Here is a 25520-nt window from a genome sequence, read left to right as displayed (position 1 = left end):
AAGAAGCAACGGATGAGCCCCTACTCGAGTAAGCTGATCTATGATCACACGGGAATGATCATCCACGAAGGTGAAAAAGAAAAACCTAATCTATGTTTGACATGACATGGATCCCAAATATTCGAATGCACTAAAGAAAATAAAGGACTTTAGACACCCTACGAGAAGGAAAAGAAGACCGATGATGCTTCCCGACCTCGTATGCTTCACACTTGATGCTAGACATAGATTTGTAAATTTGGATCCATATGATGGAGTTTTGACAACAATAGATGTCCCAGATGAAAATTCTGTTGAGAAGGAGAAACACCCCCAGAAGTACTAGTAGTAGCGGTTGGTAGAGGGGGCAGGGCGATCCAGATAGTAGAGCCCATCCTGCTCAAATCTTCCATCAATCATCCTCCTTGTTTGAATATCCTAAGAAAATGCAATAAGAGGGATAGAAAGTAACAAAACAGTTTAGAGATTTTGTAAGTTGACTAACAGATAAAAGACTTAAAGGTAATTGTAGCACATGAACAAAAGACATATTCATGGATGAGGTAGGTGAAACAATACCATGATCAGTCACTCAAGTAAAAGACCTGTTAAAAAGAATTACAGGAGAAGGATTATGAATTTTATACAGAGAAGAAAACAAATCTAACTTACCAGTCATATGGAGGAAGCACCAGAATCAATTATCCAAGGAGTAGGAGATGTGGTAGTAAGAAGCGTTGATGTACTTGTGCGAGAAAAAATAATTGTGGAGGAGGAAGTAGCAGTGGATGACTCAAGAATTTGGAGACATTTAAGTATCCGATTGTAATCTTTGCAAGATATAGATCCTAATTAAGAAGGTCCAGATGAAGAAGCAAATTTGGTGTCATTAAGAGAAACCATTTTAGTATTACCATATAACACTGCTGTATTAGCTAATTCTTATGCCCATTCTGCGTTACCATATTTATCCCAGCATGTCTCAACAGTATGATTAGGTTTGCCTAAAAAAATACATTGTTTGAAAGGTTGGTGATGCAGATACGGCTGCCCTTACCTAATTGGACCAGCATGACTGGCTTTGGAAGCCAAGAGCCAAGAAGAACCGGTCCAACCCAGGATTTTTCTCCAACAAGGGTTGTAAATAAAATTAGCAGTTTACTAAGTATTTTATTTCATGTTTTTACTTTTCAGACTTGAACATAGTAGGATTTATTTCCTTGCTTTGGCTTCCTTTTTATAGTTGTTTCCTAGTTTAGGCTAGTTTCCATTTCAGTTAAGTTTCTAATTTCATGTTCCTATTTTCCTATATATTGGCTATAATCTATTGAAGACTTAGAGTGATTTGATTATTGAATGAAGATGTTGAGTTTGTGCACCAGTGAAGTGTGTGATTCCCCTCCTTCCCCTTCCTACTTCGATTTTCCCTTTCTTCCCTAAGGTTCTCCATCAGCTGGTCTGTTTGCTGTCCACCACGACCAAATGTACCACAACCATGGTCTCCCCGGAACCACGACCTCTCCCAGGAAAACTAAAACCACGGCTACAACCAGCATTAAGAGCGAAACTTTTCCTGGAAGATGATGATTCATTAGTTTTGGAGGGAGATAAGAAGCTGAAGACGAGAGGCTGATACATTAGGTCTCATTCAAGGAAGGCACCTTCTCCCCAGCAAGCAACTCGCTTATCATTGACTAAAATCAAAATTTAGTCCAGCCATGAACTTTGCAACCCAACCCGCTGAATCTTCAACTGTTCTAAATCAATAGTAAGAGGCTGATTAACATTGAGCTCCTCTCACATCCCTTAAAGGCGTTGTAGTACTAATTAAAAGATTTGTCCCCTTGCTTGGCATTTTGTCATAAATATCATAAATATGAGACAAGTTCTTTTCCTAGGAGAAGCTTTCCTTCAAGGCATCTCAAAATCCCTTGTTAGTGGTGTGGAACATAAAATTTGTGGCACTTGCTGGTTCAATGCTGTTGCACAACCAGATAAAAAGAGTGTTGTTTTCACACATCCACTCCTCCTAGCCTTTGGAATCACATGAAGGCGGGTCAAATTTGAGATACTTCATCTTGCCCTTAACATTGATATAGACAAGTTTGTCAAAGCTCCGCCTAGGCATCTTGGGCCATTTTTTCTTTTTCTAACCAAGGCGCCTTGTTGGTGTTGCCTAAATTCTTAACCCCACTCAACCACCTTGGTTTGCCTAGCGCTTTGACATCTATGGTTATAGACCTTAAATTCCTGGACCCATAACAAATAATTCGGCACTTCATTGAGTTTGATTGTGATAATTTCGACATTAATGTTGTCCGCAGTAGGTTTGGAACCAGCCATCATGCACAGAGGCAATAGCACCAATTAGGATCAAATTCAAAACTACGGATATGGCAGCAAATAGAGAAATCGAAAAGACCAGGTAAGATTACCTCTGGCCTGCAAACAGCACAGTACCAAAACTCAATGGAAACACTACTTGATAGGTCTCCAAATCTGAAGATACATAGCAGACCAATAGGATATATAATTCACCCAAAAAAAAAAAAAGGAAATATAAACCCCACAAGGCCACAACATAACAGTTATTTTATGAGGATCCAGCAATCAAAGCATTCAATTCCGAAGAAGATAAAACCCAGAATTTAGGTGATTACAAATACTAGAAGATCAATAAGTCAGGTTGTCTCTTCAAAGTAAGTTCGAAGGACCTTCCAGAGGAGGGAAACAATGCCCCAGAAAAGTAGTGGAATCTGATGGCCAGATTTAGAATGATTGCAGAAATCTATTTTGCATTAACACCTCAAACAGGGTATCACATGGACTGTTCCTGCAGAAAAAACTTCAATAAATAGGATCTTAAACCAGCTTCAAGGTGAGATCAATAAATGTTACCAGTAGGACCATTGATGCCCTAAAAAACTCAGATGAAATTGATGACTTGATCAGGAGTATTAAGAGAGATCGAATCAGTCAAAAAGCCCCATAAACCAGGGTACCGCCAGTAGGTAAAAGTATTAATGTGCTGCAGATCAATCCTTGCATGTAACTTACCACATGAGATCTCTGGAGGAGGAACTCTCCTTCATAGATAGAGTATATATGAAGATATCCTAGTTCATTGATATAAACTAGATCTTCATAACAGAAACTTGCAGCAATAGGTGGCTGCACTCCACAAGAGAAAACCTTAAGTAGAGTCTCTGAGAACATAGAAGAAGGTGACAACACTGATTAAACCTGCTCTGATACCATGTAGCAGAACCAAAGACGAGAGATCAGCACATACAAAAGCAAATAAGAAGAAGAAGAATAGAGAAAAAGAACAGAAAGAGGAGAAACAGATAGAGAGGAGAAAAGAGAATGCAGATAGTGTATTTACCTAGCTGAGACTCCTCACTATATAAATAAGAACTGAAAGCAGTCAAATTAAGTGGTGGCAAAAACTTAATACAAGTTATTTGCCCAAAAATGAAAATAGGAACTACTTTCCAGAAATAGAAACAATAGCATTTCCTCACAACCACTCAACAAATCAGCATAAAATTATCGTTGTATGCTCATTCAGTTGGTAGGACACAATATATAAAAATCAAAACAATCCAGAGGTCAGGATCTTTCAGATCAGTAGTGCGCAAAATTAGCAACTTGGATTCAAAATTAGAAACTACGGGAGCAACCAAATCACAAGTCAGGTCAACTGGTGTGGTAGGAGGGGGAGGAGGGTCCAGAGGATGGAGAGGAGGATTGGTGGGGTTGGATGGAAGAGTAGGTGGGCTTGAAGGAGCCAGGAGGGGGAAGAAGGAGAGGGGAGGGGGAAGGATGTCGCTTTTACCTTGGAAGACGTTGTCAATGCTACTGAGTTTGCTTCGAATGGTGCTTTCACTGGCCCTCAAGCCCCTGACTCTGTGTGGTTGGATAATGTTGCTACTGCAGTGAGTTCCCATATAGATTCGGTAACCCCGCTGACCTGTGCTCATATTTTCATTGATCCCCCCCCCCCATTATCCCTCCCCTGACTTATGTGACTAATCATCCCTCTCCACTCGAATTACAGCCATTTCCCCCAGTCCTCCTACTCCAATCTCTTCCCCCCCACCTGCCGTGGCTCCTTGCTCTTCCATTGGGGAATCCAAGCCTATCCGCTCCTGCACTCTGGCCAAATCGGCTGGATCACACTTAGCCACCCCTCCCTTGCCCTCTCTGGGATTACCATCATAAACCCTGATCCAAAGCTAAGTCTAGGACTCATGCTTCATCCTCCAAATCTGCTCCCAACTCCTTCGAGTTCTCGATGCCCCTTCACCCTCATTCTAAATGATCCCCTGGGCCATTTGGAATGTTAGGGGTCTCAATTCCTCTGCCAAGTAAGCTGTCATTCACTCCCGCGAAAGCTATCCTTTGCTGCCTCCTGGAAACCAGAGTCCTGGAGCCCAATGCCTCCCGCATTGTTGCCTCGATTGCCCCCTCTTGGTCCTTCTTCTCCAATTATAACCACTCTCCCAATGGGCACATCTGGATTCTCTGGAACCCCTGCCTTCTCCATGTCTCCCCCATTTCCTCTTCCTAATCCATCCATTTTTCCTTCTCGTCTGCTAGCTCCCCTCTCTCCTTCTTTTCCATCATATACGCTCTCAATCGTTCCCCTGACAAACTCTCTCTCTTGGCTGATTATCGTGCCTTCGCCCCTTTAGCTGGCCTCGCGCCTTGGGGTTTAGTGGGGATTTTAATGTGGTCTGCGCTGCCCACAAGAAAATGGGTGGATCCCCCATTGATCTCTCCTCTGTTGATCCCTTCAATGAGTGTGTTGAAATATGTACCACGATATGGGGAGTGTCCCTATCGTGGATGAGTTTTACCTTCCTGCTTTAGTTTGTTTCTTTCCCTAGTTAGGATAGATCTCTACTTACTAATTAGGATAGACTTCCTATTTTATCTTGCTTGTGGCACAAGGACTTAGTTTCCTAGTTTGATTGTACTTCTTTTGGAGTTAATAAATATTGATGGTAGGGGGGGGGGACTGAGAACACACTCGGCTGCTCCCCTCTTGCAGTCTCTCTTCTCTTCTTCTCTCTCAATCTCTTTCTCTCTTCTCTTACTCTCTCAAGTTACTGGTTACAGATCTTGGTTTCATAACATGGTATCAGAGCAATAACCAGTAGATGTTTTGAGAGTCGTTCCAAGGTCTCTTGCTACTGGTGAAACCCTAGTTCTTATAAGAAGAACTAGGGTTCGATGAATTTTGGTTGTAGATCATACCTGCTATTACTTCTACTGCTGTTCTCGGTGAAGAGTTGCCCCTGCTTTTGCTGCTACTGCCTTTTCTGATCTTCAATTTCCTGCTATCATCAGAATTTTGCTATTGTTGAAATCAGTTTCTGGTTCTCCTTTAGCAACATTGAAGTGTTCTACTACAAAGAAATTTTCTGGTAAAAAAAAAAATCTACTGATTTGCTACATCAAAGGGTGTCTGATTTCCTGATCTGCTACTGCTTGAGATGGGTTTTCTTCTACTGCTGAAAACCCTAAACTGAGTGGTTTGATCTTATCGATTTGAAGGTTATTCAGCTGGTTGCTCTGTCTGCTAGTGTATCGATTGCAGCATACACACGCATTCTATTTGCTTCTGGTTTTATGAGTTTATACCATCAACTGTCCAGGTTTGAAGACCGTTGCTGGTTTTGTAAGGAATCCATCCCGAGCTGGACTGGTTTCTCGCCTGGTTTCATAAGGAAGAACTTCTTCTTCCCTTTCTCTCTTACTGCTTGCGTAACTGTCTAACTTCCTAGACAGTTACGATGTGCCTTTTGTGCTGCTGGTTACGTATATGAATCACTTTCATTATGGTTTCCGCTGTCGCTGGTTACATATTTGGTTGAGGAGTTTTGAGGTTGAAGATAACCTCAAAATCAGAATCGTGAGCTGTCACGTTACCCCTCTTTTAGCTCTTAATTGGTTACTTATTTGACTTTCCATATTAATAGTGCTCATTTACTCCTTATTTACACATTGCCATAATTACACCCATCTCACATGTTACCTTATTTCAAGGCATCAAAACTTCTTTTTTATTTAGTTCCCCTTTTAACCATATCATTGACCCTCCTTTACCCTCTTATTTACATATTGCCATTGAATTATTTCCCCTTTCTAGTTTACCCTTTGGCCTTGGATTGTGATTTTAATTACATTGTCCTTTTATTACTAAATTGCCATTCCACTTTGGAACTTGTGATTAATTACAATCGTGTCATTCCCTTTGCAATTTCAATTTATTTACCAAATTGCCACCCATCTTTGGACACTTTAGATTTACCAAATTGCCATTACTATTATATATTTTCCTACGCTAGATCCCTGTCACCTACCAATGTACCCTCTTGGACACTCTGATAATTACGATTTTGTCATCACCCTTTGTTATTTGGCTATTGTGCACTTGAGTGGGTCTATGCTGAACCCAATTAGGTATTTTGACCTCGCTCCCGCATCAATTGAGGATTGCATGATGTAATTACAAAATTACCATTGGATATATATACATATATATCTACCAAATTATTGCTTTGGTCGGCTCGGGATCGCCTCAATTTGGAATTTATAGTTTTTTGGAAAAATTGGTACTTTCATGCGTGGCAATTTGAGTTCTCTATTCAGATTTGCTACCATCAGGGGGAGATTGGAAATTCTTTTTTTGCATTGCTCTTGATTATGGGATTATATGTACTGCTCATCCTTTGAGATGCTAATCATTGGACATTATATGTCCACGTGAGGGGGAGATTGGAGTTATTATCTACTCAATTACAGTTCTTATATTATCTGCTTCATTCTGCTACTTACTTACCTCGGCACCCAATGCTGTTACTTGCTTACCTCGGCACCCGATGCTGCTACTTGCTTACCTCAACACCCGATGCTGCTACTTGCTTACCTCGACACCCGATGCTGCTACTTGCTTACCTCGGCACTTGATGCTGCTACTTGCTTATCTCGGCACCTAATGCTACTACTTGCTTACCCCAGCACCTGATGTTGCTACTTGCTGACCCCAACACCCTGATGTTGCTTCTTGGTCCTCGACAACCTGATGTTGCTTCTTGGTCCCTAACAACCTGATGTCGATATATGCTTACCCCCGCAACCTGTTGTTACTTCCTACCTACTACCTGCCTTCCTTGGGAAGCGCCTTTGATGCTACTGACTTTATGATGTGGATGATTGGAGTTCTCTTTATGCTCTCTAGTGTCAACTACTACTACTCAAGACCAGTGTTATGTTTAATTTTTCTATTCTTGTTGGTCCAAGCTGAAAGTTTTCTTTTGATATATGTATACTCCAAGCTTGAGGGGAAGTGTTAAAATATGTACCACGATATAGGGAGTGTCCCTATCGTGGATGAGTTTTACCTTCCTACTTTAGTTATTTCTTTCCCTAGTTAGGATAGATCTCTACTTACTAATTAGGATAGACTTCCTATTTTATCTTACTTGTGGCACAAGGACTTAGTTTCCTAGTTTGATTGTACTTCTTTTGGAGTTAATAAATATTGATGGTAGGGGGGACTGAGAACACACTCTGCCGCTCCCCTCTTGCAGTCTCTGTTCTCTTCTTCTCTCTCAATCTCTTTCTCTCTTCCCTTACTCTCTCAAGTTACTGGTTACAGATCTTGGTTTCATAATAGAGTGCATTGATGACATCAACATGAATGACCTTCGATGGTCTAGCCCCAAATTTACCTGGCACAATCAGCATGCTGGTCCTGAGCGGGTGGCCTGCAAATTAGACAACGTCCTAGTCAATGAGTCATGGCTCAACTCTTTTCCCTCCTCCTATGCCTGCTTTGAGCTACTCGGAATCTCGGACCACTTCCCTATCTCTTTATCTTTGTCCAGCCCATCATCTCCTTTGGCCCTGAGCCATTTAAGTTCTTTGACATGTGGACCCTCCATGATGATTTCCCCCCCATTGTCAGAGACTCCTGGGCATCCCCAATTCCTGTCTCCTCTTCCCCTCTTACTGCCTATGCCAAAAAGCTCAAAATTGTCAAAATTGCCCTTAAAGCTTGGGACTCCTCCACTTTTGGAAACATTTCTGAGAGAGTCAAAGATTGTCAAGGGAAGCTTAATAACATCCAAGCTAGAATCCTGCTCAATCTCTCCAATACCTCCCTTGTTGAGGAGGAAAAGCTATATCCTCTGAGCTTTCCTCTCTTCCAGCTCAAGAAGAAAGCTTACTCCGCCAAAAATTCAGAATCAAATGGCTTGAGTTAGGGGACTCCAATTCAGCTTATTTCCATCGATCTCTCAAAACCCACAACAATTCCAGTTGCATTCCCAGCCTCATCTCCTCCACTGGAATTGATCTAACTTCTCCTTATGAGATAAAATCTGAAGTTGTTTCCTACTTTGAGAGACTCTATCATCCTCTCTCTCCCTCCCCCTCTCCCCCTTCCTCCTAACCTCCTTAAAAAATTCGTTTCTGCTCACCTTACCCCTTCCCTCCTTGCCATCCCATCGGATGATGAGATTCTGGCCGCCATCCTCTCTCATAAATCCAACAAAGCCCCGGGCCCTAGGTTTAGTATGGGCTTCTTTTTCTCCTGTTGGCACATTATTCAAGACGACTTAATCTTTGCCATCAGAAGCTTTTTCCTCAATCCCTCCCAAATCTCTGGCATCAACCACACATTTCTTTGCCTCATTCCAAAGAAAGACGGTGCTAACTCGATGGCGACTTCAGACCTATCTCTCTTTGCAACCTCCTTTACAGATTTATAGCCAAAATCTTGGCTAACCGGATCCACGTTGTTATTGATTCTTTGGTCAGTCCCAACCAATCGGCCTTCATTACTGGTCATTGCATTGCGGATAATATCATCCTTTGCCATGAGATTGTTAAGGGCTTTAAACGAAAATCTCATTCCCCTGCGGCCCTTCTCAAGATTGATATCCACAAAACCTTCGATTCCATCCACTAGAACGTCATTTCTAATGTCCTTTGGATGTCTTTCCCCCCCCCCTCCTTTGTTCATTGGATCCACTCCTGTATCTCCACTCCCCGCTTTTCTGTCCTCATCAATGGCAGCCTTGCTGGGTTCTTCTCTTCTGCTGTTGGAATCAGGCAAGGTTGTCCCCTTTCGCATTTCCTCTTCTCTCTTTCCCTTGAAATTCTTTCTCGTTCCATCCAATCTTCCACTGACCTCCACCTTATCTCTCCAATTCCCAAATGCAAAGGTCTCTTGCTTACTCACCTAGCTTTTGCTAATGATCTTATGATTTTCTCCAAGGCTGACCCTCATTCCATCTCCTTCATTATGTCCTCCCTCAGTCTCTTTGAATCCCTCTCGGGCCTTTGCATAAATCTCCTCAAATCTAACATCTTCCTCTTTGGTGTCTCTGATGACCGCCGATCCCAACTGCTTGCTATCTCGGGATTCTCCCAGTCAAATACCTGGGCCTTCCCCTCATCTCTTCTAGGCTCTTTGCTCACCACTGCTCCCCCATCCTTGATTCTATCAGAAAAAAGCTCTAGCTTTGGAAAGGCAAGCTTCTCTCTTACGCTGGTCGCCTTGTTTTCATCAGATCAGTCCTCCAATCCCTTTATCTGTTTTGGTCTGGAATCTTCTCCATCCTCGCTTCCACCTCCAAAGCTGTTGACTCCCTTCTCTGCTCCTTCCTTTGGAAAGGAACAAAATCTTCCAAATTCCTGCATCCTATCAGCTGGTCCAAAGTTTGCTCCCCCAATTTTGAAGGGGGTCTTGGTCTTAGATCCATAAAGGATACCAACTCTGTTGGCATCCTCAACCTCATTTGGAAAATTGCCTCCAAGCATCATAGTATCTGGGTCTCATGGATCTATTCCTCTCCCCTTAAAAATGATTCCCTTTAGTCTAGGCTCCCTCCTCGGATGCTTCCTCTATCTGGAGATCCATTCTCAACTCCAGGCCACTGCTCTCAGAGGTCTCCCCCTCTCAATTGGCAATGGCTCCTCCACCTTCCTCTGGCTTGACCCATAGCACCTTACTGGCATTCTTGTCAATCTCATCTCCTCTAGATCCATCTATTCCTCCTGGCTCCCCAAATCTGCTTTGGTCTCTTCCATTCTCACCCTATCTGGCTGGTCCCCTCCCCGTCTCCACCCCTCTCGTGGATATTTGGTCGGCCTCCGTCCCATTCTCCCTGGTCATCATGGCAGGATGGATAAGATCCTTTGGAAGCCCTCCTCCACGGGCTCCTTCACTTCGACCTCTGCTTGGGAATTCATTAGTATCAAATCTCCGATTGTCCTTGGGCACAAAACCACATGGTTTAAAGGCCACATCCCCCACCACAGCCTTACTGTTTAGCGTTCCCTCACCAGTTGTCTCCCCACGTAATCTTTCCTTATCCACAGGCATATCCAGGCGTCCACATCCTATTGTCTTTATTGGAATAGCACTGAAGATGTCAAACCACCTCTTTTTCTCTTGCCCCTTCTCCACTTCAATATGGAAGAAGGCCCTCAAATCCATTTGGCCATCCTATAGACCCACCCTTTCTCTGTCTAGAGAGCATGGTTCGAAATCTCGCTGAAATTTTGGCGAAATTTCAGAATTTCGATTTTTTTTTTGGCCGAAACGAAATTACATACGAAATAACATTTATACAAAATTTCGGTAGAAATTTTGGTATTTTGGTATCGTTTCTGTATCTCGGTCATCTCGGTACATTCCATGTGTTATAAATACCATATCTCGGTCAGAATTTTGGTATTTCGGTTGAAATTTTGACTCTGTCTCGCCTGTTTCGGTGGTTTTGGTTCCATTTGCATATTTTGAAGGAAAAACACTTCAAGTCTGTAACAAGCCTCTAATTAGCCACATCATCACACATTTTGACTTCCATCGGATTCCTACAAGATCTACACATTCAAAGTTTAGGAAAGGTAAAGTTCTTTCTCCAAAACCAAGTAAAATTTTCAGAATAGTTCGACGGTTGCTACCAAACAAAGGTGCAACTCTAAAACGATGTCATATCCTAATATTTTTGCATTTTTATGGTCTAAGGATGTTTATTAACCTTAAAATAAGTTACCCACCAAGTTTCAGGTCAAAATATGGCCGTTTGACCACCGAAACAGTCAATCGAAACAAACAAAAAAAATACACCATTTCGGCCAAAATTTCACCGAAAGGAAACGAAACTTCAGTTTCTAAACCCACCGAAACACCGAAACGAAACGAAACGAAACGAGATTTCGAACCTTGCTAGAGAGTGGATCTAGATTGATGACTTTTGGCGTCTCTAACATTTGCGACACTAAAGGGAAACTCACTTTTGCAGTAACTATCAACCACATTTGGATGGAGCAAAACCTCCGGAGATGGACTTCCAACTCCCGTTCCTTTGTATGGATTTGGAATGCCATCTACTTCGAGGTCAGTTTCAAAATTGGCACTATCAGGCACAGCCTAATTAGAAATACCCCCAGGAGCAGGCTCATTGTTGTCTCCTAGGGTCTACCATCTTCCATCATCTCCCCCACTGTACCCTCCCTCCCTCCTCCACTGATTGGCTCCCTGTGTAGTTGGGTCTTCTGGCCTTAGGTCCAACTTTGGGCTCTTTTGGGTTTTGTATTCTCCATTCCTCCCCATTTTTTTCCCTTGTATATTCTTTCTCGTGGTAATGAATTATTTATTCATCAAAAAAAAAAAAAAGTTAAGCTATGTTACAGAAATAGAAGTCTCTAGAAATAGAAACTAATATGCAGTGAAATAACAGCAACATCTTATTATTAAACAAGTAGTAATAAATTATAAACATATAACTAAAAAGATTTACAAACCGTCTTCCTATGCTAGGTGATAGAAGGGTCCTCAATAGGCCCAGACCTGGCCTAATAATTGGGCCTAAATCATAAGCCGCAAGTGAGCTTTTAAAATTGGGCTCAGTGGGACTTAATGGCTGGCGTTTTGGGGGCCTAAAGCCTTGCTGTGTTTCTTCTTTTCTTCTACCTTATTCGATCTACATCACATTATCTACAATTTCTTGACCCTGTGGTATTGGATACTAAATACCATTTTTTTTTTAAAGTTGACACTTTTTTTCCAGCACAAAATAAACCACTCATGTGCTCAGTAACCTATATGTATTCTAAGCTTGCTTTACTTTATTGAGATTATTTGATCTCCATGACAGGTGAAGAATCCTCAGCGAGATCTACCACTGGGTATAGGGATTGCACTTTCTATTTGTTGCATCTTGTATATGCTCGTTTCTGTTGTCATCGTTGGCCTAGTACCATACTATGGGATGGATCCAGACACTCCCATCTCTTCTGCCTTTGCTAGCCATGGGATGCAGTGGGCAGTGTAGGTTAAATATTTCTCTTGTAATTTGTGGTCATTTTGGCCCTCATAATAAGTTTGATGAATTTAAATAATAAAGCCTCTTTGATTTTATCTCATTATTATAGCCTTTTTGTAATTTGGTCACATTGTATTTGTAGGTACATAATCACAGCTGGAGCAGTTACTGCACTCTGTTCAAACTTGATGGGTTCAATACTTCCTCAGGTAAATTACTGGCAAAGAATATAAAATCATAAATAGATGCAGCATAATTGTTCCCTTTTCCAATGAATAAAACATGCCTTTTTATTGCAATACTTTCTTCATTTTGAATCTCAATAAAATTCTTGGAATTGATTAGCAATTGCTACCCTTCGACAGTTTTCCAGTTGGTGCTATTAAACTCCCACATCTATGATTCAATACTTTTGAATTGGTACTTTATAACTCATGCAACATGAAAGTTTGTTCCTCCTCTCCCCCAGTTTTATTGTCTAGGTGGCATACTACAGCACCTTGGAAATTCCTTACCCTGAACCAACTAGTAAATACATTGGCATGCCTAATATATCAACCGAGAAACTATGTGGGCAGTCTCAATCAGTCCTTACGGATCTGATAAGCTTGCAAGTGATGGACCCACTAGGGGAATGGAAGAGATCCCGATTTAACGGCTAGATATGGGCCAGATCTGATCTAAGAATTAACGGTCAGATTTTCAACAGAACAAAAACCATATTTCAAGGATAACCCTGTAAGAGGCGGTGGTTACATAACGCAACTACCAAACGATTAAAACTAATTCATTCAATTCCAAATTGTAGGAGGGAGTGGTTACATATTTATAAGCTGTAAACATTCCTAAATTAACTCTCATAAGGACTCCTTAACACTCTCTTACTGTAAATAAAAAGTAAAAATTAATATAACTCTTACAAACCTAAAATAACTAACAATCGGACTCTTAGATCTCTAAGATAACTTCCTAGATTTAGACTCTAGACATGGGATCCACAAATAAAATAATAATTTTCATGCACCCCTAAGACCCGCACTATTTGGCTTTTATTTCAGTGCATTACAATAAAACCCAAAAATGAAGGTCCAACCCAAACCTATATTAAATTCTGGCCCAATTTAAAGCAGGCCTGCATTACTATAAGACTGATACTGGTGTTAGATACTCCATATGTACTAAAGCTACACAACTTATCGCATTTTCAAACTAATGACATTCTTCTGTCTTAGAAGTGGAAGCATGTTAATTTTTTCTGATAGAATTTCAATATTACATTCCTATGCTGAAAGCATGATGGAAATATCTGTTGCTACTTGCTGCTAAGTGTGCTAGCTTACTTGATTTGATACTTCCAATTATTCTTATGTCTTTTCCAGTTGTGATATTGGTGGTCAAAGATACTTGATACTTTTATTGATGGTTACTCATATTTTTGCTACATATATCCGACAAATATAAAGCTTTGGATGTTTCTAAAGCTTATATTGTATATGAAAACAAGCTTGATAATTCCATTATTTAGGTATCACAGAGCCATGATTTCAATTAGCAATGCCTCCTTTAACAACAGTACAAGTTTGATCAAGAGTTGGGATCAGATTTATTAGTTTTTGTACCATTAGTTGTAGGAAACATGCCTATGCTCTGTGAGATGGTGATACCATAGTTTTCAAAACTGGAATGGAGGGTGAGCCGAAAATTTGCGCGGTGTTGTTTCTGGCCAGTTCAACCAAAAGAACCCTGATTTTTTCTAAAAGAGGAAAATAATAATAAAATGCTAAAACTCTAAAAATACAAACTGCTGAACAAAACCAAATGTTTCACAAGAAAACTGGACAGTTTCAAAAACTGCCTAGTTTTTGTCTGATTTTATAAAAAATTGTCCTTTAGTGGGAACCAGACTGTAAAAGAAGACTCCATTTTCCTGTTCGACCGCCAGTATCTGGTTCGTTTATACAACTATGAGTGATACTATGCATGTAATATCTACATGGTTTTCCACATATCAAAGCAGTTCAAGCTACATGTTTTAACATAGGTGTTAGATTAGCTCAAGTAGAACCAATTCTGGTTTTGTAAAATTCAAAACTCAATTTACCATGCCAAATCCATATGGAAATGGATATTTTCCAATTTGTTCCACCAGTTAAGAATGTCAATACATCATAGTTTGCATCACCACCAATTAAGGATATTTTCCAATTTGTTCCCTATGAAATAGTGTTGGTCAACCCAAACTTGGGGAATGGATTTGATTGAAAGTCATCCTATTTCCAGAAAAAAATCATGTATTGGGGCAGCTACAGGATAACATCAAATATTCAAATCTATTGCATCTTGAATAGTAGTGTCTTTTCTGCAAATTTTCTGCACTATTTAATTTCATAGTTGTCAAGGCATTGCCTAAGCATCCAGGCACCTTGGTCTCTCTGGATGCCTTGGTCGCCTAGGTGGGTGCCTTGGACGCCTTGGTTCCCTATGTTGACGGCTTGGTCGCCTAGATGCTGTGGCAACTATGATTCACTTATTCAGTTGTTGCTATAATAGTGGGTTGGGTTGGATATTTGTGTTGTCCAATGGATATTTCGTCTATGTATTCAAATTCAAATCTGACAAGTGTTTGGATAACCAAGATCGATTCCTTAAGTACAAATAGTTATTAATTATCTATAGTTTTAAAATATAATCGAAGCGCATGTCTGATATTCAATATCAAAACAAACATATGTAAATAGGAATCTGATCCATACTTTGGACTATCCATTTACATCTCTAGACCCAGCCAACGCCTGACAATATAATTGTATATATAATTTTAATGTATCTGTCTACTATATAAAACTGAAGTATATGGATAGTGAGGATTTTACTATGAAAAGAAATGTGAATCTAGTCATTTTAATACCTTTTCAAATTTATATGATATACTCATCCAATTCTGCCCTGATCCTTACTGAAGCAAAGTTGGGTTGGATTAGATAAAGGGTGTCTCAGGTTTTTTAGCTTTATAGTTCCGATTATAACTATCAGCCCTTTTAAAAATTGAGCAATCATAATGTTGGGCACATAGTTGTCACGGCTCCAAGGCGAACCAAGGCATTGGAGGGTTGTTTAAGAGCTTAGGCGAGAAGGCGCCCCCCTTAAGGCGAACAAGGCAACCAAGTGTTATTTTTTATTTTCCCTATTTGTTAAGACTATTAGTTAGCTACTTATACATTGTATCATAAAAAATCAACATTAAACCACATCAAGTCATTAAAAGTCAACATTTAGCCACATCAAATTTCAAAAAATCAACACTAAGTCACATTAAGTTATAAAAAATCAACATTTAGAGAAATGCTCTTGTTCTATAATAAGTTTGACTGGTCAAATGATTTTATTTTTACATGAGACTTTTTATATTAGGTATAATATAAAACCAGCTTTTCAACAAGTCTAAGATTACTTAAATCTAAATTGTAATGACAAAGTTATGCTCTGGTCAAACTTATTTTAAAGTACGTGAGTGTTGTTAAAATCACCTGAATGAAAATAATTTTATGGATATCAAAACAAAAGATTATTTTACTGAACTTTTGGTTTTTAGCAATGTTTTAACTTGATAGGATTTATAAAATTTTCATAATTGAGCCCCAGCATTTAAAAGTTTAAATCACCCCTATAACCAGAACCCATTTTTTTGTTATTGGACTGGGGAGTTGACTTTTTTAAACTATTTTTATTGGATTCAAATAGGGGGTATTTGCTTATTTATGAATAATATCTTAAAAAATATAAAAAAAAACATTTACTTAAATGATATTTGGCATAAATAAGTGTCAAAACACAAGGCAACATGCAGTGCAATAAGGCGATCGCCTGGATGCCAAGTCGTTGCCTTGGCGATGCCTAGGTGATGCCTTGACAACCATGGTTGGGCATCACCGCCGTGTAATAATTTCAGATGATTAAGAAGGTTGGCTACCTATGGTATTTAATCTGTAATCTTGAACATAGTTCATGTTTGCCGTGTATTATAAATTTATAATCAAGTCATTTTGAGGTTCAGTGTACTTGATACCACAATCTGTTCTTTGGACAACAAGGGGTTGAAGTACTTGAGCAATTCTGTGCATGCGATATGCAGCATCTAATATTTATGCTGTTTTGGACATTGAAATTAGTATATGTGCATCGAACAGAAGGGCTTTTTCCCTTTGAGATCGGTAGTTCAAATATTTAATACTAGAAGTTTCTCATAGTTTCTCATTCTCCGAGGAAAATCTAATTAAGCTTATTATTGTGCATTTCTGTTCTTGAAATCAGTTTGGATCCTTTTGGTGAAGAATGTTATGCCTTAGGTATTTGCTTATGATGGTATAAATCTGCTAAGACTAGCTGTGGGCATTATTACTTTCTTTTAAAAAATAGAATAATATGGAAATAATGTTCTTCAATCCAACTTGGTATTTAACTTCTTAAGATCTTCTTAGCTGGTGTTTTCTTTGGTGGGGCTTTCAGTGCCATCTTTGATTGGAACCTGTTTTAGTGGCTAACTTGTGATTTTGGTGTGCTTGTTTGCTTTGGAACAGTCTTTGATCTCTGTTGACTGATGAAATTTTGGTTGCATGGTTTCTTTTTTTCATTTTTCTTTTCTTTCCTTTTCCATTTTTTTTTTTCTTCTTTTTTTTTTTTTTTTTAAATTTGTCTCAGCCTCGAATCCTGATGGCAATGGCTAGAGATGGATTGCTGCCGGCGTTTTTCTCACATGTGAATAAACGCACTCAAGTTCCTGTTAATGGCACAATAATGACTGGAATCTGTGCTGCCATTCTGGCATTCGTTATGGATGTTTCACAATTGGCAGGAATGGTAAGTTAACATTACCTCTGGCTCCCACACCCCACTGTCAGTCTTGAAAGTTCAATTGCTGCTTTGGGTACTAATAATGGCTCACTTGGGACGTAGATAACATATTGCGATACTGGATTATACTATACATTTTCATTAAAAGCCCCTGCAAGTCAAGTATATCTGAGAAAAAGAGGTTTTGGATCCATCTGATGCTGTATCAAACACTTGGATTTGTGCAACATGGATCACTTGCTAGGCTAGACACTCTTCAAGGTAGACAAGGAGTTATCCTAGGGATGTTGTATAATTAATAATAATAATAAAAAAAAGTATTACTAATTAATTACGATTTAACTTTTAACCTTTGTCAAGATCTATTTAGTGTTACAAGAAAGAACTATCATTTGCATTGTAGTTTGATTGTGATTTTATTTTCCCTAAATCTTTCTTTTGGGAACTTATTTTCTAGATTCTTTGTTCTGAATATTTATATCACAATTTTCTCTTCTTGATGTCGGGAATATAAACTATTAATGCATAGGAGTAGATATACAGAATTATGAAAACATCGAGTGCAGGTGCAAATTTATCCTAGCAAATTATGTGCCCGCTAGTTATGGCCTATGGATGCTTCAAGGTGGACAAGGATTTACCCTAGGGATGTTGTATAGTTAATAATAATAATAATAAAAGTATTACTAATTAATTACGATTTAACTTTTAACCTTTGTGAAGATCTATTTAGTTTTACAAGAAAGAACTATCATTTGCATTGTAGTTTGATTGTGATTTTATTTTCCCTAAATCTTTCTTTTGGGAACTTATTTTCTAGATTCTTTGTTCTGAATATTTATATCACAATTGTCTCTTCTTGATGTCAGGAGTATAAACCATTAACACATGGGAGTAGATATACAGAATTATGAAAATATCGAGTGCAGGTGCAAATTTATCCTAGCAAATTATGTGCCTGCTAGTTATGGCCTATGGATGCTTCAAGGTAGACAAGGAGTTATCCTAGGGATGTTGTATAATTAATAATAATAATAAAAAAAGTATTACTAATTAATTACGATTTAACTTTTAACCTTTGTGAAGATCTATTTAGTTTTACAAGAAAGAACTATCATTTGCATCTTAGTTTGATTGTGATTTTATTTTCCCTAAATCTTTCTTTTGGGAACTTATTTTCTAGATTCTTTGTTCTGAATATTTACATCACAATTGTCTCTTCTTGATGTCGGGAGTATAAACTATTAATACATGGGAGTAGATATACAGAATTATGAAAACATCGAGTGCAGGTGCAAATTTATCCTTACAAATTATGTGCCTGCTAGTTATGGCCTATGGATGGTATTGTGCATTTAACTGAAGGGCATACCCAATGGACGAAGCTCCCGCCATGCCAGAATCTGGGGAGGTTCATAATTTGCACAGCCTTACCCCCGCTTTGCGGAGAGGCTGTTTCTCGACTCGAACCCGCAACCACTAGATTGTAATGGAGCAAAATTACCATTGTGCTGAGGCCCGCCCTCGTATTTTGCAGTTAACCACTCGAGGAAAATACCTGGTCACTCAAGGAAAATACCTGGTCTCTTTGGTTGAAATGAAATGAATTTTAGTACCAAACCAGGGATGGAAAATATTGACCTCACTTGGTAATCAATCTGACCTAACACCCTACGGGCCATCTCTCCCTCTCTACTGCCCCGGAGGGAGGTTGTAAGGTGCTAGGTTGGATTTCTTTCTGTGACAAAATAGGAACCCGTATCATGTCAATATCATAAAAAGCTAACTGTCGTTTTTTTGGCAGGTCAGTGTGGGGACACTTCTTGCATTCACCATTGTTGCAATTTCTATCTTGATTCTTAGATATGTTCCTCCAGATGAGGTGCCACTTCCATCATCACTTCAAGCTTCAATTGATTCAGTATCATTGCGGTACACTAATATTCCTCAAGAGATTGATGGGGGCAACCCAAAAGATTTAGCTGGTGACTCTCAAGGTGGTAGTCAACATTCACAGGGCAAGTCAGAAGTGTCCGTTGAATATCCTCTTATTGCAAAAATTGGTCAAGGTAAGATAAATTGGATCTTATTGCAAAGTTTCCTTATCTACAGGCATATCCAGGTACCACTTTCTTGCTGTCTTTTTCAGAATCGTATTGAAGACACCAACCACCTTTTCTTCTCCTGTCCTTTTGCCTCTTCTATCTAGAATCATGTCTTTCGTTGTTGGCCCTCTAGAAGGCCTGTGCTTTTCCCCTTGACAGGAGTGGATCTGGGTCGACATGACTTTTGCGGGTAGCTCTATTTGCAACTCAGCTCGCAATCTTGCTTTTTGCACCTCCATCAGCCACATATGGATGGAATGGAATCTTCGTAGATGGACCACCAACTATGGATCTTTTGATATGATTTGGAAATCCATCTATTTTGATGTCAATTCGAAGCTCTCCATGCTTCCCCACCATTGTGTTAGGGACTCCCCAAGGAACATGCTTATAATTGTCTCCTATGGTTTGCCCAGTTCTTTGTTGCACCCCCCCCCCACCTAGTTGCTCCGGCTGTGTAGGTCGTTAGCTCCTTCCTCTTCAGTGGTCTGGCTGTGAACATGAGATAGGGGGAATGCCATATGGGCACTGACTCATTCTTTGGCTCCTGTTTCCCCAATCCCTATTGCCTCTATATGACATATGCAGTTGCTATGTAGCATGTGTGATAGTAGTGAGGGTGTGTGGGATTGACTATTCAATGGGTCAGTCGGATGTTCGCTTGCACCTTGTGGTCTCATATTCTTTTAAATTGTCACAATTGTATGAGAATGGTGCAAAAAAAGAGAAAAAAAATAAGTATAGTCCTTGGTTTGGTTAATATGGGGCTTTGAGTGATCTGCTAGGCGGGGCCATCAAAGTGGTTCCTCCCTCCCTGCATGTGTACTTTACTTCTCCCATATGGTATCTTGCATTGCAGTTAGTACGCTATCCTTCATATCCACCTCATATATTTGTCTCCTAGTGAAACTGTAATATTGAATGTTCACTTGCAGCAATTTTCCAGCTTCAAGGATTTTGCTAAGTTTTTTCCTCTGATTTCTGTTTATACAGATACATTAGATGAACTAAAGAGACGGAAAATTGCTGCTTGGAATATAGGATTTGTATGTGTTGGAGTGCTGCTCCTCACCTCAGGGGCATCAGCCGAATATCTTTCCAGGTAAGTTGTGTCGGAATGCCTTCATGTTTAAGAGCTCGGATCATGCTGTTTCTTGTTTAAACCAGGGTTAGATCATAGTTCTCAAGGTCATAGAATGCAATTCTTCCTCTTCGGGTTTTTGGTACTGCAATTTTTCCATGTTGGATGTGGTTATATACTTTATGTGGGTCTGTTTGAACTATATTCTTGATTAGAAGACACTATTGCCACTGCTTCAATGATGTGCTTTTGTGGTAGAGGGTGTGACACCTACTTAGTTCTGCTCATACAATTAGCACAAAATTCTGTTAAGCGCTAAGAACCAGATGATGCGCAAAATGCAGTTGTCATGCATGCATGCAATCAATGAAAATAACTTTGGCTAATGCGGTACCGGAATATTAGAAGTTAGAATAATGATATAGTGGAGGCTTAAATTATTTGATTTATCTGAATGGCCCACTCATAATTTAGTTCTTTTTCTCAGTATTCCTCGCTTCACATTGTGCGGAGTCGGTGGTGCATTTACCTTGTGCAGTTTGATTGTGCTTTCCTGGATAGATCAAGATAATGCAAGGCACAGCTTTGGACACACAGGGGGTATGCTCTATTCTATATGACGTTTAATTAAATTTATGTGAAGAGGTTTGACCAGACAATAAGCCTATACTGAACCCATATGGTCCTTGCAATTAGTTAGTTTCTTAACCTGTTGCAAATGGAGACAAAATTGAATGTCAGAGCAAAAGTTGTTGAGCTACACAATTGATGGGGTTGAACTGTTTGCTTGTTATCTGCAGGTTTTATTTGTCCGTTCGTCCCACTCCTACCTGTTGCCTGCATCCTCATAAATGTCTACTTACTGATAAATCTTGAGTGAGTATACTACACTCCTTTCCCTTTGTTATATATGGTTGACTCACTTTCGGTTTTCCATACGGGTTGCAATGTTTTATTCATGCTATGGCCATTGTAGCCTGCGGCTCATTCCGTGTTTTCTCCTCATCTGATATATTCCTGAACTCATCAGGGTTAGCACATGGATACGCGTATCAGCATGGATGGTTGGTGGTGTTTTTGTGTATCTGTTCTATGGGAAGAACCACAGTTCACTGCGGGATGCAGTTTATGTTCCTTCAGCCCATGTCGAGGAAATATACCACAGCTCTGCGGTTGTTCTGGTGTAGGCCAAAAAATAAAAAAATAAAAAAAATCCTCAGGTGCATCTTCATTCTTCATACAGGATATCGCACCATTCTACATACAAACAAATATCTAGGTTGTATCCTAGATACGAAAAATCCCATTTTTTTTTTTTTCTTTCTTTTTCATGTCCCATTTTAACTGGTGATCCATAGCAAGTCTAATGTTTGTACAGTAATTTTCTGGATGGCATGAGAGGTTGTATTTAATTCTTGTATAGAAAGTTGTAAATGGCTTGCAAGTTGAAAAAAAAAAGGTAATTTTCAGAAGACTTTCATGGAATTGATCCACCTTGCTATTACTAGTAGTTAAAAGTTTTGGGCCAAACAGCCCTTTGAATATTTTCACAACAACTAACTCCCTTCTTTAATGGAGCAATATCCCTTCTTAGTGAGTTGAGCATGAGGTTTAAGGGGCTTCATCATAACACAAAAATCCTTTGCGGGGAGGCAGTGAGTGGCAGTGAGCATCCGACGGCTGGGGTGCATGCCAGGGCCCTCCCAGCCGTTGGATCCTCACTGCCTTTCACTGCTAGCCGTAAAGGATTTGAGTCCATCATATGTCCACTTGCACATGCTTGAATATTGTGGGCATGCTTGTTTTGGTAGAGGACTCTATGATTATTATCCTTCACAATCATCCAAAGGGTAGGCAGATCAAAGTAAAATATGATAACATTTAGATTCGGTCTGGTTGCTAGTAAAAGGAAGGGACAATAAGTGAAATTAGTTTAAAAAGGTCAAAGAAACTTTTGTAATTATGATTGGGTAACCTACTTAGTGCTCTTATAATACTCGGTAATTATACCTGTTAAGGTAATCCCCTTCTCTTTTTTAATGAAAAAGCCAAGGGATTTGGTTGCATAATAAATTTTAGGGAGAGGGTTTACTACACCACTAGTGTGGTGGTGGGGGGGGGTGATCTCCCACACCACACAAAGGACGTAGGAGAAGTATCATCTACATGGGTTATGAAGGGCTTATATTGTAACATTTTTCATCTTGTTATTTGCAAGATCATGCTCATCAGGAGGTTTTGAGTTCAAGTCCCTTGGATGTTACTTTCCCATCCCTACCTATCAGGGGAAAGAAAAATAAAGGTTTATATTGTAACATTTTTCATCATATTAGCTGCAAGTTGGTCATGCATGATATATATGCACCAACTTGAAGATGAGTGTTAAAGTATCTAGGCACAACATATCTAATAGATTATGTGCATAGAGATCGGATAAGAATTGTGATCCATCCTTACCTAATATCCCATATTTGTAACTCCTCATATTAGATATAAATTTGGCCTCTGTCATATCTAGCAAACCAAATCATTCTCCCATAATTTTTCCAAATCATTCTCCCATAATTAAATTGATGTTAATTCATTTCTAATTGAAGTTCTCAAAATTTTTAAGCCTGACTGAAAATTAGGAGTAAGGTTATAAGTTTCAAGTGTTGTGCTTCAATATCTGTTCATCCTAGTTCTATGCTTAGTGCAATCTGAGGTTCATCTGTTATTATTTGTTGGGGGGTGGGGGAGTTGTGGTGAAACATATTCATTTGGAGGATGATCTCAAATCATACATGGGCTATAGAATAAGAATCTCAGCTCTAAGTAAAGTAAAAAAGAATTTGATCTATCCTTCTTACTAGCTTGTTTGCCCCCTCTATCATTAAGGCACGGAACTGAAGTTGTAATTCCTTTACACTGTGATCGTCAATTAAATCGAGATTCGCCATTCTTTTGGTGCCATTCAGCTGTTTCTTCATACAACATGTTGATTTCACTAGACTCTTTTAACCACAGAGAATTCAGTAAAGTAGGATACCTATGCAAAAAAAATTGTCATCTTCATCTTCATCATCCTGTTTTGGTTGTCATACTATTATAGTTTCATCTTATGATTGGTATTTCACAGTTGTCAGCCTGGTTGGTAATCACTATGGATTCACTTTGCCATTCTATTTTGTATCTTTCTAATTGGTTACTATTATGTTTGCCTGGAATTCTTGACCCATTTTGAAAAATGACCCACTCCGACATATTTTGGTGGTGATTCGAATGAGATTTTTTCTGAGATCTGTGATGGTAGCAAAAGGGTTAGGAGATAGATTACGATCCGATGGATCGACCCACGAATTGGAGGAGTATATAATGTACTATCATCTTGTTGAGCAAGCATTGTAATTTGGGGTTTTTCGAGCTAGGGTTCCTAAAGGAGTTTTCTTGTCGCAGTTTGGTTGTATTTGATGATCTCCATTGTAACCCTTCTTTTACAGTAGTGAAACATCTTCTTCTTCGTCCGAGGATGTAGCACACCACATCAGTGTGTGAACCTCGTTAAATCTGTGTTGTGTGTGAATTTCTTCTCTATTTTTCTTCATATTTATTGGTGTTTGCTCTAACAGTTATGTTAGTCCATTTGATTGCTAGGATGTTGAAGGGTGGAGATGGGTAAATGAATATTGGTTATGGTTAAGGATGACATTTTGTAATTATTGAATGTTATGAACTTGCCACGTGGCTAGTTGGCATATCCTACTTAGATCCCATGTGGGCATCATAGCTGTTTTAATATATGTCAAATTTGAATATTTAGTAAAGCATGACATTTTTGTAAATTTGTGGAAGTGGGAGACTAACTTTAGTTAATGTCCCTTCCAAACATGTTCCTATTCCTTGATTCAAAATTACTTTTTACTAACCATCACTAAACACATTACTTTCCAGCAGAAATACTCCAAAGGAACAAAAAAGAAAGTTATGACTCAGAAATATTATTTTTTTGGAATAGAAACGTTACCAAACAAGTGCTAAGGCTGTGTTTGGTAGTCATCCAGAAAAACATTTCTGGCGTTTTTCCAAGTTATAGGAACAAGAAAATGGAATAAAGTGTTTGGTGTCAACTTGATGCTTTTCCCTTTTTTTGGAACGAAAAGGAAAAAAAAATGCTAGAAATGCAAAATGATGGAACGACAAAATCTTGTTCTGTCATTTCCGTTTCGTTCCAAATATATAAAAAGTGAAAACTAAGTTAATCGTTCTTGAAACAGGTTCATCAAATACCATTTTTTTTTTTATTATTTTAAAACAACATTTTGGCATAGAAACTGAAAGTTCTGTTTTCGATACGAAACATCTTTTCTAAAATTCAATGACTACCAAACGCGACCTAAGAGAATAAAGTGACAATGGGAATAAGTTTAGAGGAGTCCCAATGTAATTGACTCTTGATAACAGAAAACTCTCACCACCTTGAAAATATTTGACTACATCCGAAGAGAATCAGACGGACTAACATTAAGAAGCTAAATGTCACTTTCAACTAATTAAGATTCTAAGAAATGTAGTCTTGAAAACTGCATCTATAGGGTTGATTTAGGGGTAGGACTGTAGTTGAGACCAAAAGATGAGCGGATATACAAGAGCTGGTGGGGGATGAATAGAAATTTTAATTTATGGTGTAGGTTAAGGATGATGTACAAATAGAAAAGGAAATTAAGTTGGGTTAAAGATTAATGGAAACTAGTTTGACAAATATGAGGAATCAACCTTCTAAAACAAAACTCAAATAGGAAAAGAAGAGGTGAAACATGGCTAATGGGGGAGAGGGTTGGGAAGGAAATTGAGCTGAAGCCACTTTTGTCACCGCATAATTGAAAATTCAGGTTGTGAGTGGGTGTAATAGATTGAAGAGAGAGTTTTACACGCCTGATCCTTTGAGGGCTACCAGTCATAACCATGACCATGAATTGGCTAAGTGTAGGTGTAACCCAATCCATTACCTTTATTGAGCAATCTTGGATTTTGTGTTCATTTGGTAGTTCAAAAACTAGGCTTAGGCTCTTATATTAAAGAAAGAATAGCCTTGGAAAAGTCACACTATTTAAAATATCTTTTTTTTATAACCATTGTGGCAATGACTTAATCAAGTTTCGATGGAAATAACCTTGC

The 25520-nt window shown here is 39.1% G+C and overlaps 1 protein-coding gene across 2 annotated transcripts in view; it reads left to right on the top strand.

Annotated features, from left to right (window-relative positions):
* LOC122065791 (cationic amino acid transporter 2, vacuolar-like) overlaps positions 1–21836 on the top strand; it is a 30981-nt gene extending 9145 nt beyond the window's left edge. The window contains exons 7-14 of one of the 2 annotated variants that reach the window (XM_042629642.1): positions 12162–12334; positions 12472–12538; positions 17028–17186; positions 18985–19249; positions 20279–20387; positions 20854–20966; positions 21167–21242; positions 21397–21836. In XM_042629642.1, coding sequence (XP_042485576.1) covers positions 12162–12334; positions 12472–12538; positions 17028–17186; positions 18985–19249; positions 20279–20387; positions 20854–20966; positions 21167–21242; positions 21397–21553 — 1119 coding nt within the window. In that variant the 3' untranslated portion in view covers positions 21554–21836. The remainder of the gene's footprint in view (positions 1–12161; positions 12335–12471; positions 12539–17027; positions 17187–18984; positions 19250–20278; positions 20388–20853; positions 20967–21166; positions 21243–21396) is intronic. The other variant, XM_042629643.1, reaches the window with a different exon arrangement.
* The last annotated feature ends 3684 nt before the right edge of the window (positions 21837–25520 follow it).

Source organism: Macadamia integrifolia, unplaced genomic scaffold (assembly GCF_013358625.1).
Source record: "Macadamia integrifolia cultivar HAES 741 unplaced genomic scaffold, SCU_Mint_v3 scaffold212, whole genome shotgun sequence".
Taxonomy (NCBI): domain Eukaryota; kingdom Viridiplantae; phylum Streptophyta; class Magnoliopsida; order Proteales; family Proteaceae; genus Macadamia; species Macadamia integrifolia.
Note: the sequence above shows the minus strand (reverse complement) of the source record. Positions and strands in the feature narration are given on the sequence as shown.